General features: G+C 35.1%; 1 protein-coding gene and 1 long non-coding RNA gene across 2 annotated transcripts in view; both read right to left on the bottom strand.

The window, feature by feature from the left end:
• Positions 1 to 10,915, bottom strand: part of LOC135127432 (tetraspanin-2A) — a 165,893-nt gene extending 154,978 nt beyond the window's left edge. The window contains exon 1 of the mRNA XM_064053874.1: positions 10,721 to 10,915. Coding sequence (XP_063909944.1) covers positions 10,721 to 10,825 — 105 coding nt within the window. The 5' untranslated portion in view covers positions 10,826 to 10,915. The remainder of the gene's footprint in view (positions 1 to 10,720) is intronic.
• On the bottom strand, positions 9,142 to 9,493 carry LOC135143715 (uncharacterized). The gene is made up of 2 exons (XR_010282888.1): positions 9,374 to 9,493; positions 9,142 to 9,322 (listed from the first exon to the last, which is right to left on the bottom strand). It is a non-coding gene; the product is annotated as an uncharacterized LOC135143715 (long non-coding RNA).
• Positions 10,916 to 13,935: the final 3,020 nt, after the last annotated feature.

The raw sequence follows: 13,935 nt of genomic DNA, 5'->3' as shown, positions 1-13,935 counted from the left end.
CACAAAGGGAACCCATGCCGGCCATAAATCGCCGAAACGCATAATGGAAATGCAAAAGTTTGGAACATGAAACATTTTGGTACGAGGGATTGCGACAATTTGCCGCGAACTTGCGCTTGTAAAGTTAACGCGGGTTTTGAAAAGTTCGCATGCAATTATTTCCAGTCACGGGGTATCAACAGGCGTTGTGCCCACCTGAGAATCAGCTCAGTGTCCACAAAAAAAGTAACACAAATCGCTGAATTTATCACTAATGAGATTGGTCGGGTTTGAATGTTTAAATAAGTGTGGCTGCGTCGCTTTGAACGGAGGCAGAAGTAATATAAAAGAGTAAGTAAAGAGAAAGCGTTACATTTTGCAACTTATATTTGCCTTTGAGTCCAAAGGGTTATAAAATAAAGTGAGCGTGTAATAAAAGAACACTATGTCTTTTAAAAAAGTTTTATGGCGTCATCAAATTTAGTTAAAGCCCGTTAGATCGCATCTTCCCAGTGTCGTCAGTGTGCAGGTTAGGCTAAGTAGATAAGGATCTTGATGTAGCCAATGCCGAAAGTTGTGCGGGCGATAAAATTAATTAACGTCTGCAGTTACTTTGAAGCGCGAATTTTCTGCGTACGTTGGTGGTGGCACCCCTGATAAAACGCTTTGAGAGATAAATTTTAATATTGGCAGGCACAAATGAAAAATCACTGGATGGAACTACCGATATGATCCACCAATCTATCACTGTCAATGTTTTTGAAGTTTATCAGTCATGTTTCCGTATCTAACATTCCCGTTATTACATCCATTAATTTCCCATTTCCCATTTGGAGCAAGTTTGCAAAAAATCTCGTCTAATTGGTGTAATTTCCCTCAATTATCCAGCTCCTATTGTCGATACGAGTAGTAATTTTGCCTCTCTTCTAATTTCCGCCAGGAAACATTTTCTTGTTTTCCCAGCCCTCGGTGCTTAAAGTATAATAAAATCGACCAAGAAAATCGAGTGCCGTCGAAAAATGGGCCTTCGGAGGGTGTTGGAAATGCATTCCATCACGTGTAGGTCAAGGAGCAGCGATAAAAACGTCGGTTTCAACGTGATGTTTGTGTTTTGTGTCCGGATCATTAACTCTGAATTATTATTACCAAGGGGGGTTTCAAACGCAATTACCTTACCGCGCAATTTACGGTTCTACTCCTGAAGTCTGACGCGGATTCAGTATCGGAACAATTTCGCAATTAGGGATGCAAAAACGCCGTTAGGTTTAACCGATTATCGCACAACTCCCAACAATTGAGGATAATATACAAGATAAGCGCTCCACAAACTGCGATTAACTGGTAGAAAATGTTTTTGGTCGATTGGCCTCGGGCCTAATAGATTATTCACAAACGAAGCAATATTTCAGAAGCGCGAACCGAATTGTAGACAAAGCCACAGATCAGCGGTTTTGCTTCAAGTTAAGGCAGTTTAATTTGACACGTTCAAACCGCACAAATAACGCCCCAAGGCTGTTCTGTGTTGTACATGCCAGCGATCTGGACGCTTCTTAACGCAAACTTACGCCACACAAACTTCGCCAATTAACCGACTGGACACTCTGCCAGTCCATCTGACACAGACACAAAGAAATGACTTGTTTTGTGCGACAGTCAAACTCCATCTCCAAATTCATCCCTAATTGAAGTGTTACACACTCCATTTTATGACTTTTCCTAAAATTAGATAAGAGAAGCAGCTAAGAACACCTCCCGCCATTTTGTGTCACAACGTAGATCCATTCTCCGTTTTGCCGCCGCGGCGGCGATAGTTGAAATTTTATGGCTCTCTTTACACAAACTTAACCATTCAAACTTCGCAAACGAACTAACTAGACACTCCGCTTTCCAATTTATTGCTCACAAAGAAGTAAATGTGTTACACGCCGACGTCAACTTCTATCTCCATATTCGCGTCTATTTGTATAAAAGTCATCGCTTAAAACCCCTCGGAATTGCCAAATAGAACTTTCGGATTCAATTCGCAATAAAAAGGCGCCGAATTGCTACGAGGGATTTTGTATATGATAGCACTTAAATCACACAACAATCGTAATTGGAATTGTTCAAGCCAAGAAATGTTCTTATTTTTAACAGCAGGCGACAGCCGTGTCGTTATTTCAGCGACATTAAATTAATATTTGAATTAACCGAATTTCACTAGCTGTTGCCAACACAAACAAAGTGCCGCCATTAAAATTGCTACTATTCATTTTCAGCGCTCACAACCTCAAGCCACTTTTTCTCACATCCATCTTGGGTTTGTGTTATTGCCTTCAGGGCGGTTCAAGCCAAGCTATACGTTACTGGCTTGCATCCGCGCGTCATAAAATATGTGGCAGGAGATGAATTAAGGACTGGACAGATGCAAAGTACCAACTGACGAGCAAAAATATATCTAGATGTAATACTTCTTGTCATTTTATTTTGCTCTTCTACTTTGATGAAACGTAGAATTTGTGTTTTGGAGCTAGTAAAGTGGATGTTCCTGGTCCGTTTTTCAGGAGAGAAATTATTTACTTTGAATTAAAGTTGTAAGTAGCTTGAAAAAGTTTGTTACGTCAGTATATTGCTTCGTTGCGTTTTTATTTTGCTGTATTTCAACTGTGTTGCAGTTTTCAGGAGTTCTATATCGTTCTCCTTAAAAGCACCAAGTAGATAATTCCTCGCGAGGAACTTTTATAGAGTCGCAAACAACTACTTATATTTTGTATTGTTTTGTCTTTCCAGATAGCTGATAAAGGTTTTTTTTAGATATTATGATGGGACGTACAATTTCATTAAATATTTCTTTGACTTGAACTCAGAAGTGGGACGACAACACGTCTTAGTCACGCCACAGACAAATATTGCTTTTAGTGTTCGATGCCTCATTTATGCCAAAAATACCAAAGAATTCGTCACTATAATAAAAACTGACGTACTCGTATCTCCTATGTGTCATCGAAATTTCGGGAATCAGATTTCGCACTCACGCTGCGTTGATATGATCATTATCCGCCAACTACGTACTTATTTGGATGTTTCGCCATCAATCAGTTGCGAAATACCCGTTAACTAACACCTCATATTAGACCGAGATAAAGTTAGGTGATAAACTACTTCCGAAACCACGGCGAGACTCCAAGTGTAGGAAGGAAGGCCCAAGGTAACACCGACAAATAGTTGTAACATCAGTTGGAGGTGATCGATTAGGGCCTTAATTGCAGGCTTGCATGTGCATCCGAATTACTCTCGCAGTCCCGTCGAGCGAAACGTGGGGGGTGTAATTTCGTGTTTCGTGTCGCCCAGAGGACAGGGGCGGCTTCCAAACGGCCCGGACCGTAATCCGCGTGCTGATCACAGAGATATGTGTACTTAGCATATTTAAGCATTAAGTTTATTGACCTTTCCAGTACTGTATTTATTTATTAATTAATAATGAAATTACACGACGTGGAAAATGAAAGCTTGCACTTTTTGAGCGAGGTATGGATATAAGCCTTGTTCTTTTAATGTACGAAAACGATAAAAAATTCAAAGTGTGTGCTTTTAAATTTCCGTGTTAGACCCCTGCGTCCGTCCCTGGCGCGCGGTGTGAACCCCGCGGCGTCCAGGGCCGGCGTAAGCGGCTTAGGCGGTCGCGGAGATAACTATTGGAAGTGGACTATATTGCGACAGTGGAGCGACATTTATGGCGACATAACCTCTGATCCGGGGGCGCAAAAGAAGCAGCACGCGATATGGCCGCCTGGGCTTGCAGTTTGATATATGGCGGGCTGGATTTGGTGGGGGTGTTGCGACTACCGCAGGCGTTTAATATATATCATGGCACCTAGACATGAAATTTGAAAATTTCAGCTCGAGGGATCGTAAGGCCAATTAGTGTAATGTGCTCTCGGGTATTTTTAATTTCCAGCCTCGCGGATAACGCCTAAATATGCAAATGGCGCCGCTTTGGACGTCGTTTATAAAGATTGCATTAAGTTTACGGGGCTTTCTTCCTAACTACGTTGCATGCTTATTATCGCTTTTACCGCGAAATTTATTCGTATTTATGAAATTTAATTATTCCGAAAATTGCGCTAAGCTCCGCGCTCATACGGGCGTGAGTAATGCCACATATCTTAGGTTTTCGTCTTGCGGGGAGATGGGATCGCTGGAAAAATGCGTGGAGAGAAAAAAGTGGATAAAAGGAAAAGGGTTAAAGTAAACGTATTACTAATAACAATATGAGTGTAAGTCAGGAAAGCTCAGATTAAGGTTACAATAGACATCTTTGATGAAAGCTACATTAAGAAAACGAACTTACCCTTTTGACGTTTTGTTTGTTCAGAATCAATTACTAAATCGCTCAGAAAACATTTAGCAATTTTTTTATATTGCCAAACAAGATAAAATCCTTACAATAATTTAACCGATATCACAGTACATACAAATCTTACTGATTAGTAAATATCACGTCCATTACGTTTGATTAACTTCCAAGTGGTGGCTGCTATAAATGTTGTCCAGATTTTTATTTTTAGTTGCTGGTTACGATAACGATGCATAATATATTACACCGTTGTTAGCAGAAGAATGATTAATTTTTTTTACGAAATTAAAATTATTTAAATAAAATACCTTAGGGACTTCTGGTGTGTTTCAGTATCTTTAGACACATATTATAGGATGAATGAACTGGTCTGTGGGAGTCAAAGTACTTTGTCTTCAGTACACGCGATTTAACATGAGATGGTTCTACTGGGTTTGTTTAAATTAATTTGTCGAGAAAAGGAAAAAAACGATGAATTTCATGATTCATTAAGCAAAAAACATGAATTAGTTGAGATTATTTATGTTTTCCGGAATCTATAAAATTTTATCTATCACCATATAATCGAAATGTACATAGCGATAACAAGTGTAAGGATTGTACAAATACTTTAGCATTCTGACAATGTAAAATGAACGAAGTGCTTATTATATTACTATTTACATACAAAAATACCATTTCATTAATTAGTAAAAAAAACTGAAATTTCGTTAAATTTCGTTGAATAGAACTGATTTAGGGTTGCAGTATAAAATTATTTTCAAAAATATAAGGTGTTTCAATTGAAACTTGAAACAAATTTTAGAGAAAGAATTTTAGATTCCGCATTAAAAAAAAAGCAAAAGTTTTTTTTGTATGTTTGCATTGAAAAATTTGCAAATTTTCACCACTGTCACATTTAAAGGTAAAAATCTGGAATTTCGTCCGAAAAAATAAAGAGCGTTTTCACTTTTGTCACAGTAAGTACGCTTCCTTTTGATACCAAATTTGTGAAATGGTTACTTTCGTATTTTCTCGACGTTCCAAAACCCCTAGACGACGAAAAATAGGTCCCTCATTTCCGTCTGCCTGTCGTCTGTCTGTGTCGATTTTTATTAAACGGATAATTTCCAAAACTACTGTTCCGATTGTTGTCAAAGTTTATATGTGATTTAAGGATATTGCGTAGATAGTAAAACGCTAAATAAAATTTTCTAATCATCCCCACCAACAATTTGATGACGTGCCCTCATCCCTTTGCGTACTAAGAAAGATTACCTAAATTTTATAAAAAAATATACTCCTGTATTTGTGGTTTATGAATCCGGTTTCATTTTTATACAATTAAATACTTTACAAAGTTTTTTTGCTTAATATTTTCCACATGTTCCATTGTTATCGATTTTTTTACACTCTGACTGGTATTACCTATATCTTTTACTTATAGGAGTTATCATAAAATAAACAAACGTCTTCCTTTGAGACAAATTGGAAAATATTATAAAATATTGGGTATCGATTTTTCATGCATATGTGAGGCAAAAAGTTTTCTGCAAAATTCCAACCTCCACCTTTAAAAATGATGAAACTGCAAACATATTGAAAACTATTTATCAAAATACTTTTGTATACAATATCGCTTTTCTCCTATATAGGCCGCTCCATTTAAAGAACGCAAATGAGTTCAATTAGATTGTTGAAAGAATGTTTTCAATAATAGTAATAATATGGAACAATAAGCAATGATAAAAGGGTAATGATCCGTCAGGAAATTGTTGAGACACACTAATAACTTTTAAAAATTGGTCGAAGGTTATGTCGCCAGAATTTCCCCCGTTTTTTTCCTCTTTTACATATATCTCCAATTTTCTTCTGATCAGCATTTTTTGGAATACGATATAACTCCGGGATGGTAAATCCTAGAGCTTTGAGCATTACACGTATCGATTTCTTGGGATCTTTAGTTGGCGTCAGTTGATTTTTAAGCCGATATCGGAGTTAACCTCAGTCTGAGAAGAGTATAAATTGAGGGAAGTCATTTTCCAAAAGCTATAATAAGGGAAAAATTTCGAAAAAAAACTGAAAAAATCTAAAGGTTTAACGATCCCTTCTGAGATCAAATTCTTGTTACATTTGAATTAATAAACAAACCAAATTCAGGGATATTCTGTGCCTGAATGAGAAAATAAGGGGGAAATGCCCGAATTAGAGAACTTTGTAACCAAACAAAAATTTGGCAAAAAATGAAAATCTTCATATCGACTTCAAAACTAGGTTCTTAGATAATTTTGCATCACTAATTCCATTTCTGAAATCAATTACAAGATATCTCTCCGATTTTCGTTCGAACAGCATTTTTTGGAATATGAAATTTTTTTTTTGGAATTTAAGAGCTCATAATGCTGGAGCGGTGAGGCTTCGAACTTTAAACTTAATACCCACCAATTTTTTGAAAGTTTTTATTCGCGTCAGTTGATTTTCAGCCCGAAATCCGAGTTACTTTCAGTTTGAGAAGGGCATAAATTGAAGGATATCATTTTCCAGTAGGTATAATAAGGAAAAATTCTGAAAAAATCGAGAGGCTTCAAAGACCCTTTTCGATACCAGTTCTTGTTCCAGAGATATGAACTACTAAATAAACGAAATTTTACGAAAATCCGTGACAGAATAAGAAAATTAAGGCCATATGCCTGATCAGAGAAATTTGCAATGGGAAAAAAATTTGTCAAAAAATCAAATTCTTCAAATTAATTTTAAAATTAGGTTCTTAAGTAATTTTGCACAGCTAAATTCGCTTTTGAATTGAAACATAAAATATCTCTCTGGTTTCCCCCAAAACAGCATTCTTTTTAATTCTAAAATTTTTTTTTCGAATTTAGGAGCTCATAACTCCGGAACGATAAGGCCTACAGCTTTAGACTTAACTAACACCCATGGATTTCTTTAAAATTTTTGTTCGCGTCAGTTGATTTTCAAGCCGAAATCCGAGTTAGTTGCAGTTTAAGAACGGCATAAACAGAAGGACATAATTTTCCAATAGGTATAATAGGGAAATAATTCTGAAAAAATCAAGAGGATTCAAAGACCTCTTACCAGATTCTTATTCCAGAGATTCGAATTAGTAAATAGGCGAAATTTTAGGAAGTTCCGTGCTAGAATAAGAAAATTAGGGTGATATGCCCGATCAGAGAAATTTGTAATGGGGCAAAAATTTATCAAAAATTTAATTTTGCACCGATAAATGAAGGCAGATAACCAACGTGAAACGATGTATACTTAGTTTCTAGTACTTGTTTAACTTCGACTGTTTATGTTTATATTTCGAAAAAATTCGTCGGCGCCAGCCTCAAAGTACGCGTTTGTGTTAAAAGAAACAGAAATTTGATTGATTTTGTCTTCTCAACACAGAGGACAAGACTAATTAATTAGTTAAGCACACTTGTTTTTCTTTTTTTAATAAAGATAATAACAGGAACAGACGGCAGACAGACAGACATACGAAAACGGCAAACCCATTTTTCGTACACTTCGGGTCATGACACATCGAGAAAATATGAAAGTAGCTGGTCGCTCGATGGACTCGATTATAATGCTTTCTTAGCTTACGCTCGGAGTAAACTCAGTAATGAAGTACATTATTTACAGTTTTTATTAGATAGATAATCTTCGACTACCGGGCTCATTTTTCTCAAATTATATATGTATTTAAGAAATATCCTGCAGATGGTAGAACGCTAACCAAAATTTGTCTGATCATCCCCATCAACAATTTAATGACGTCGCATTTGAACTTTGCATAGTATTCATTATTTAAATTTCTATAATTCTATATTCATTTATTTTATTTTTTTGTGACATTTTTATTGCTTTTTGTAGCATTTTTTTGTTGTTATTTTGTAAATTGAGATAATGTTTTCCTATTTTTGAGTCCCACAAGATAAGCTATATAAAATAATGAAATAGTCCAAACTAGGTAGTGTAGACTTAAGAGTACAGGAAGTTTTCGAACGTTTTTAGTTTCATTAAAATTTTTTTAATTTTAATTTTTTTAAATATAACCACAAAATTTTTATTTTTGTCTTATATAGAAGTGTATGTCTATTTTCTCCAACAGAGACCCATTAGTATTATTATTATTATTATTAACTCAAATTAAAACGCGTCTGAATAAAACCAAAAATTTCTAGTGTTCAATTACCATTTAATATAGGAATAATAATCGCATTTCATTGAATTTTGGACTTTTAGTCACGTTTAATAAACAACTTATTGACAATTGGTTTCTCCCTGTGTTTCAGTATACTAAAAATGATAAAAAAAATAATAGTAGATTACTAACTCGAGTGAAATGAGCTTGATTACTGCTGAGCACTAAGGTGGTTTACCGAGAGGCGAAGCCTCGAGGTGAACCATAGTGCGAAGCTGGAATCACTCATTTCACGAGGTTAGTATACTATTTTATCCACAATTAGTTTTATTCACAAAAAATTTATATTCAAATCTAAAAAAATGTTTCATAAAATATTTGTGGGCTGTCACTTCATCTGTCACTGGTTTACTCCTTTTTTCGTTTATGTCATTTTGCATTGTTTGTGCGACTTTAACTCCATTCAAATCATGTCTGAGACCAGCGATAATGAATGCCAGAACTACGCCAGAAGGCTGGCGAAATTGTAAAAAATCTTTTTCCCGAAAAAAACAAAACAAAATATAACAAAGCCTACAAAATTTATATGGATTGGTGCAACAAACATTGGATCCGAAAGTATTTTGCTAGCATATTTTGCAGAAGAAGCGAAAAAAAAATCGCGAGTATTGTCGAAAGAGGAAATTCATAAATTTAATAATTATTTATTTGACATAATAAATTTATTGGATATAACCGGTTGTAAACACAAATTACTTTAAAAATATAGAGAATTTCCTAGCTTCAATATTTCTTATAATTTCTTTCGTTCTTTGGTTGATGAGGAGTCTTGGAATTTTGGGGAAGTTAGGCACAGGAAACTGCAAATAGGGCAGGTGCATCTTCGGAAACAATGCTTTCACAAACGTTTTAACTCATTCTACTTATGTTACCTTCATTTTAAGCTTTTGTCATAAAATTTCTTTGGGAAGTTTCTACGATTCGGTTTCCCCAACTTGGCCCCAAAAACAAAAACAGAAATTAACTGTGGGTTGAGTGCTGATGTTCACTGATGTAACAATACAAAATTAGTTAAATTACTCTTCGAAAACTTGTTTATTAGATTTATAAATGAAGTAATTTGCAGGTTATCGACTAGAGTTTTCATTGGCAACTGTCAATCTGTAGCGGGTAGCGTACTTCAATACCGATTTGAGATTTCGAGATTGAATTCCTTAAATTTAATTTAAAAACAATTATTAATCAACCGTATAATTAAATTACTACTAGAATAAACTTAATTTAGCTATTAAAAATAATTATGTAGACTTTGTTTAAATATTTGAAACATTTTTAATGAATGTAATGAGCGACCTCTATTGAATTCTATATGTACTTATGACAGGTTAATAATGTAAAATGACAGAAAAACGAGTTGGTAATGTGCTATTTGTCGCCTTCTAAAAAGTTAACAATAGTTTCATTATAATGACGATTGTGGATAAATAAATATCATATGATACGGTAAAGTTTTCAAACCTGTCAATGATCAACAAAGTTTCACCTGCCGCTCAAAAATGTTTAACTCCGAGAAGTTTATCCGAATGACACCAAATAAAATTTAATAGAAGCGAAAGGTCTTCAACTAGATATAAATTTTAAAAATAAAACTGACCTCAAATCCATCAAGTGTAAGCAAAACACATTCTGTATTTTTAATACAATGCAGCTGCGTCATTTGTCTCTGATAAACGAATGTTTTTACTCCTGCTGCAAATAGTTATATTTCTTTTGCCATGTGCTTAATTAGAACGTCAACGGCAATAGCCTCTCTGACAATTTGCATATTACCACGTATAAGTATAAGCACACAGAGAAGACAGCAGTCAAGTGACTGTTTATCTGTTATTATTTATTCAAATTATAACGTGCTTTTGGCTATTTTCGTTTCCAGCGTTGCGAATACCGCTTAAACATGCAAATGCCGCCACATGTACCTTATTTAGAAAGACTGCATTCCGTTGACGGCGCTTTTCCTAATTACGTAGCACGCTTATCCCGAATTTATTCCGACTTATGAAACCTAATTATTCGAAAAATTGCGCAAAAGCTCGCACCGTGAGTAATGCCACATATCTTATCCTTTCGTCATAGATAACGTCTATTTCGAAATTAGGAAACGCGATTGTCGGACGAATTTCGACAAAGGGTTTTCGAAAAGTCGTTTCCACATTTGCACTCAGGCAGACGCTTCTCGTTACTAAGGGCACTGGAAATGAAAATAAAGATTTTTCACTCACCCATTCAATGATGTTCGTGAATAGAATCACATATTTGATGATAAGAATTTGATTTTCCAACTTTAGAACATTTCCTTCGCCTTCACCGTCACCTTTTCCAGCCATTCTGCACAAAAAAGGGCACTGTTACACGCGAAAACGGTTATTGTTTAGTTTTAATGAAATACGACACTACACTGAACCTTTCTGGGTTAATCATATCACACCTATTTATTCTTTGATAAGATAAAATATCGCTGTTCAAACAAAATACCTGAATCACTTGTTACTGGTACTGGGAATAGCGTCATGAATTATTTTTTCCTATTTATCAATATTTGGACAACCGATAAATGCGTTTTAAATAAAATTGACGACAAAGTGAGGGATTTCCGTTTGCTCGGTCTATTTGCGGTTTTGCGTCAGGTGCAGACTACTACAGTTTACATTTGTGAACAAGTGCTACATAAGCAAATAGAAAAAGGTACTGACTTGATATTCTAATTCAATATTGGCTGTATTCAGAGAGACAGTCTCATAATGTTCATTCTACATCAGAGTTAAATTCTCTACATAACAACCAACTTCGCTGAAATGAAAGTAGATCATTTTCAACAAGATGGGGCTACAGCGCGGTCGACCAGGCCACATTAGCAATGTTACAGAAATTTTTGGTTTAATATTTTTGATAATTTAATCTGAAAATGTATTTTGCAGAGCTCTTGCTGTACTTATTCATGTTTTAATCAAAAGAAAATTAATTATAAACTCTGAAATTAATACATAAGTAGTCTTACTTTTGTAATTTAACCTTTGCTGCAAAGTGATTGAGGCAACGTCCACTATATTTTTAAAACGGGCGTTTTTTTTTTAATAAATAACGTCTAGTCAAAACCTGGAGGAGGAAAGCAAAGGGTACGGTTTAGTGTAGGCCATCATCTATCAATATTTTAATTTAAAATCGATTATTTGGAAAGAACCCTACTTAAGCTGTCAATAAAATGGACATCTAAATGTAAGTGACCCCAGGGAAATTTCGTGAACAACTGATTTTACTTTGCCAATTTTAGTTATATTGGTTCGGTTAAAGCGAAGACACAGATCAAATTTAATAAAGTGGGTGCTGCAAATCACCTTGGTTTATTATTAAGTCTTTATTTTTTACGTAGCGATCTCCAACCGTACAAAGGATCCGTTATAAGACTCCTTCACGATGCATAAGCTTTTTTATCAGTGTCTTCTTTCCGGATGTGGATTGGCGTCGTTCCTATCGTCGTCTCGAAACAGACGCACATATTTTATATCAAGTGGCGAAATTTTTTGTCGACGGCCTAATCGAAATGCGGCCCCGCTTAAAAACGTCTGCCGAGGAAACTTTTTCAATCAATAGATTTAATTTCATTGTCAGTTGAACAAAAAGATTGAAAGTGGAAGTTGAGTCGAAAATCTTGAAACAGACGGTTTCGTTCTTGGCAAATTACTTAATTTTTAAAGTTTCCCATCTTTTACTATTCGAGCAAACAGCCAGACAAAAAGTTTGGTTTAGGTTATTAGCCAGGATGTTATTTGGCAGCTCGTTCAACAAACTTGGTCCGCATTTCCTAGCGGTAGATTTATTTTAATTACGGTCTAACGAGAAAAACCCTTCTCAATACAAAGAGAGGCGAGTTTCTCAGATGTGACTTGAATATATAAAGCCAAACTCATAAACTCCTTTTACATTCAGATTAAGATCAAGCCAAACAAAACTTTTGTCATGATGAATCCGGATTTAGCTTTACATAATTCGCCTTCGCTCGGTCACCGTCTCACAACTTCCTTAAATTTCATTAAATTAATTTAGCGACTGGCGCTCGTGCCGGCTTACAATTATTATTATTCGGATCAGGGCATTAAAATATATCATTTGCATCCGCGGTGGCAGATTAGCAACCTACGGACCATAATCGCCCACATATTTCACTCTATTTTCAAATTAACCGGTGGATGTGTGTTCACGCTTGAAAACACGCACACTTTTATGACAACACCCGCCAGAGTGAAATTTAAACACGCAAATATGCAACCGGCTTTTCTGGATTTAATCGAACGGTGGCAATTCATTAATAATCATGAAATTAAAATGAACAGAAGATCAACTTCTACTTGTTAAAAGTTTCCTAAAGTTATTTATCAGTCTTAAAATGAATAGGAACGTATACCAGGGGTCCAAGTTTATCTGTTCCACTTCAATATCTTTTAATTGTTTGAATAAATTCAAGTTTGAAATTTAGAACAGGTAATTAACACAAAGACATCGGCAAAATTCGTGTTCCTCTAGTTCTTTCGAACCAAATTTTTTGGAATGGTGCATGTTTTTTAGCGCCTTAAATAAAACAAGGTGGTGGCAAACCACTGACATTTTCTTAACTTGTGGAAGTACCAGTAAAAAGTATAAAAGAAAAATAATGGAAAACTAAAGATATTCATTCCAGTGAAACCGAATATGATGCCAAAAATGTCGAAAAATAGGAAAGAAACGACAGGATTATACGAAGAGAATTTTTCAGCAAAATAAATTCCAAACCGCATGATTTCTTACGTTCAGCAAGATATTTATGAGAATATCGTGAGCTTAAAAAACCGAACTAAACGTTAAAAAAGATGGCAACAAATAAGAAAGAAGCTGTTGATATTTTGGGGTGGGTAAATGTGAAAAATACTCTCCAAGTCAGATCATTTCCTGTAAATTTCCAAGCTGAGTTTGCGAAAATTAGGACAAAGTCGAATGTGCCCTGTCATCCTGTTAAATTTTCTTTAAACTTTCAAAGTATTATAAAACATTTTTATAAATCAAAACACTTATAAAAATTGCAACCTATAAACATTTCTTTTCGTTAAAAAAAACCTTTGCCATTTAAGGCAAAACCACCATAAATATAATGTTAAAGTATGTATAGTTTTTCTATACATTGTACTTCTTAACAACCCTAGAATACGAAAAAGTAGATCTCGCTTTTCCGGCTGCCGGTCAATTTTTGTTATACGTAGGTATATTTTACTTTTTTTAATATATGCACGTATATGAAACATGTTTTTAAGTACTGTGTTGTTAAAAAAACTATATTATATTAAGAAAAGAAAACACAAAGATAAAGCTTCCCCCCCCCCCCATCTCAATTCTGATGTTTTTTTTAATTCGTCGTGAACCAGGAGGTGGAGTTTAATTGCAAAATCCTTATTTTTTTTTCTACAAC

The sequence above is a fragment of the Zophobas morio genome, unplaced genomic scaffold, assembly GCF_036711695.1.
Source record: "Zophobas morio isolate AGI-343-1 ecotype UQ-CSIRO unplaced genomic scaffold, CSIRO_AGI_Zmor_V1 ptg000002l, whole genome shotgun sequence".
Classification (NCBI taxonomy): Eukaryota; Metazoa; Arthropoda; class Insecta; order Coleoptera; family Tenebrionidae; genus Zophobas; species Zophobas morio.
The sequence above is the reverse complement of the archived record's forward strand: the minus strand, read 5'-3'. Positions and strand labels throughout refer to the sequence as shown.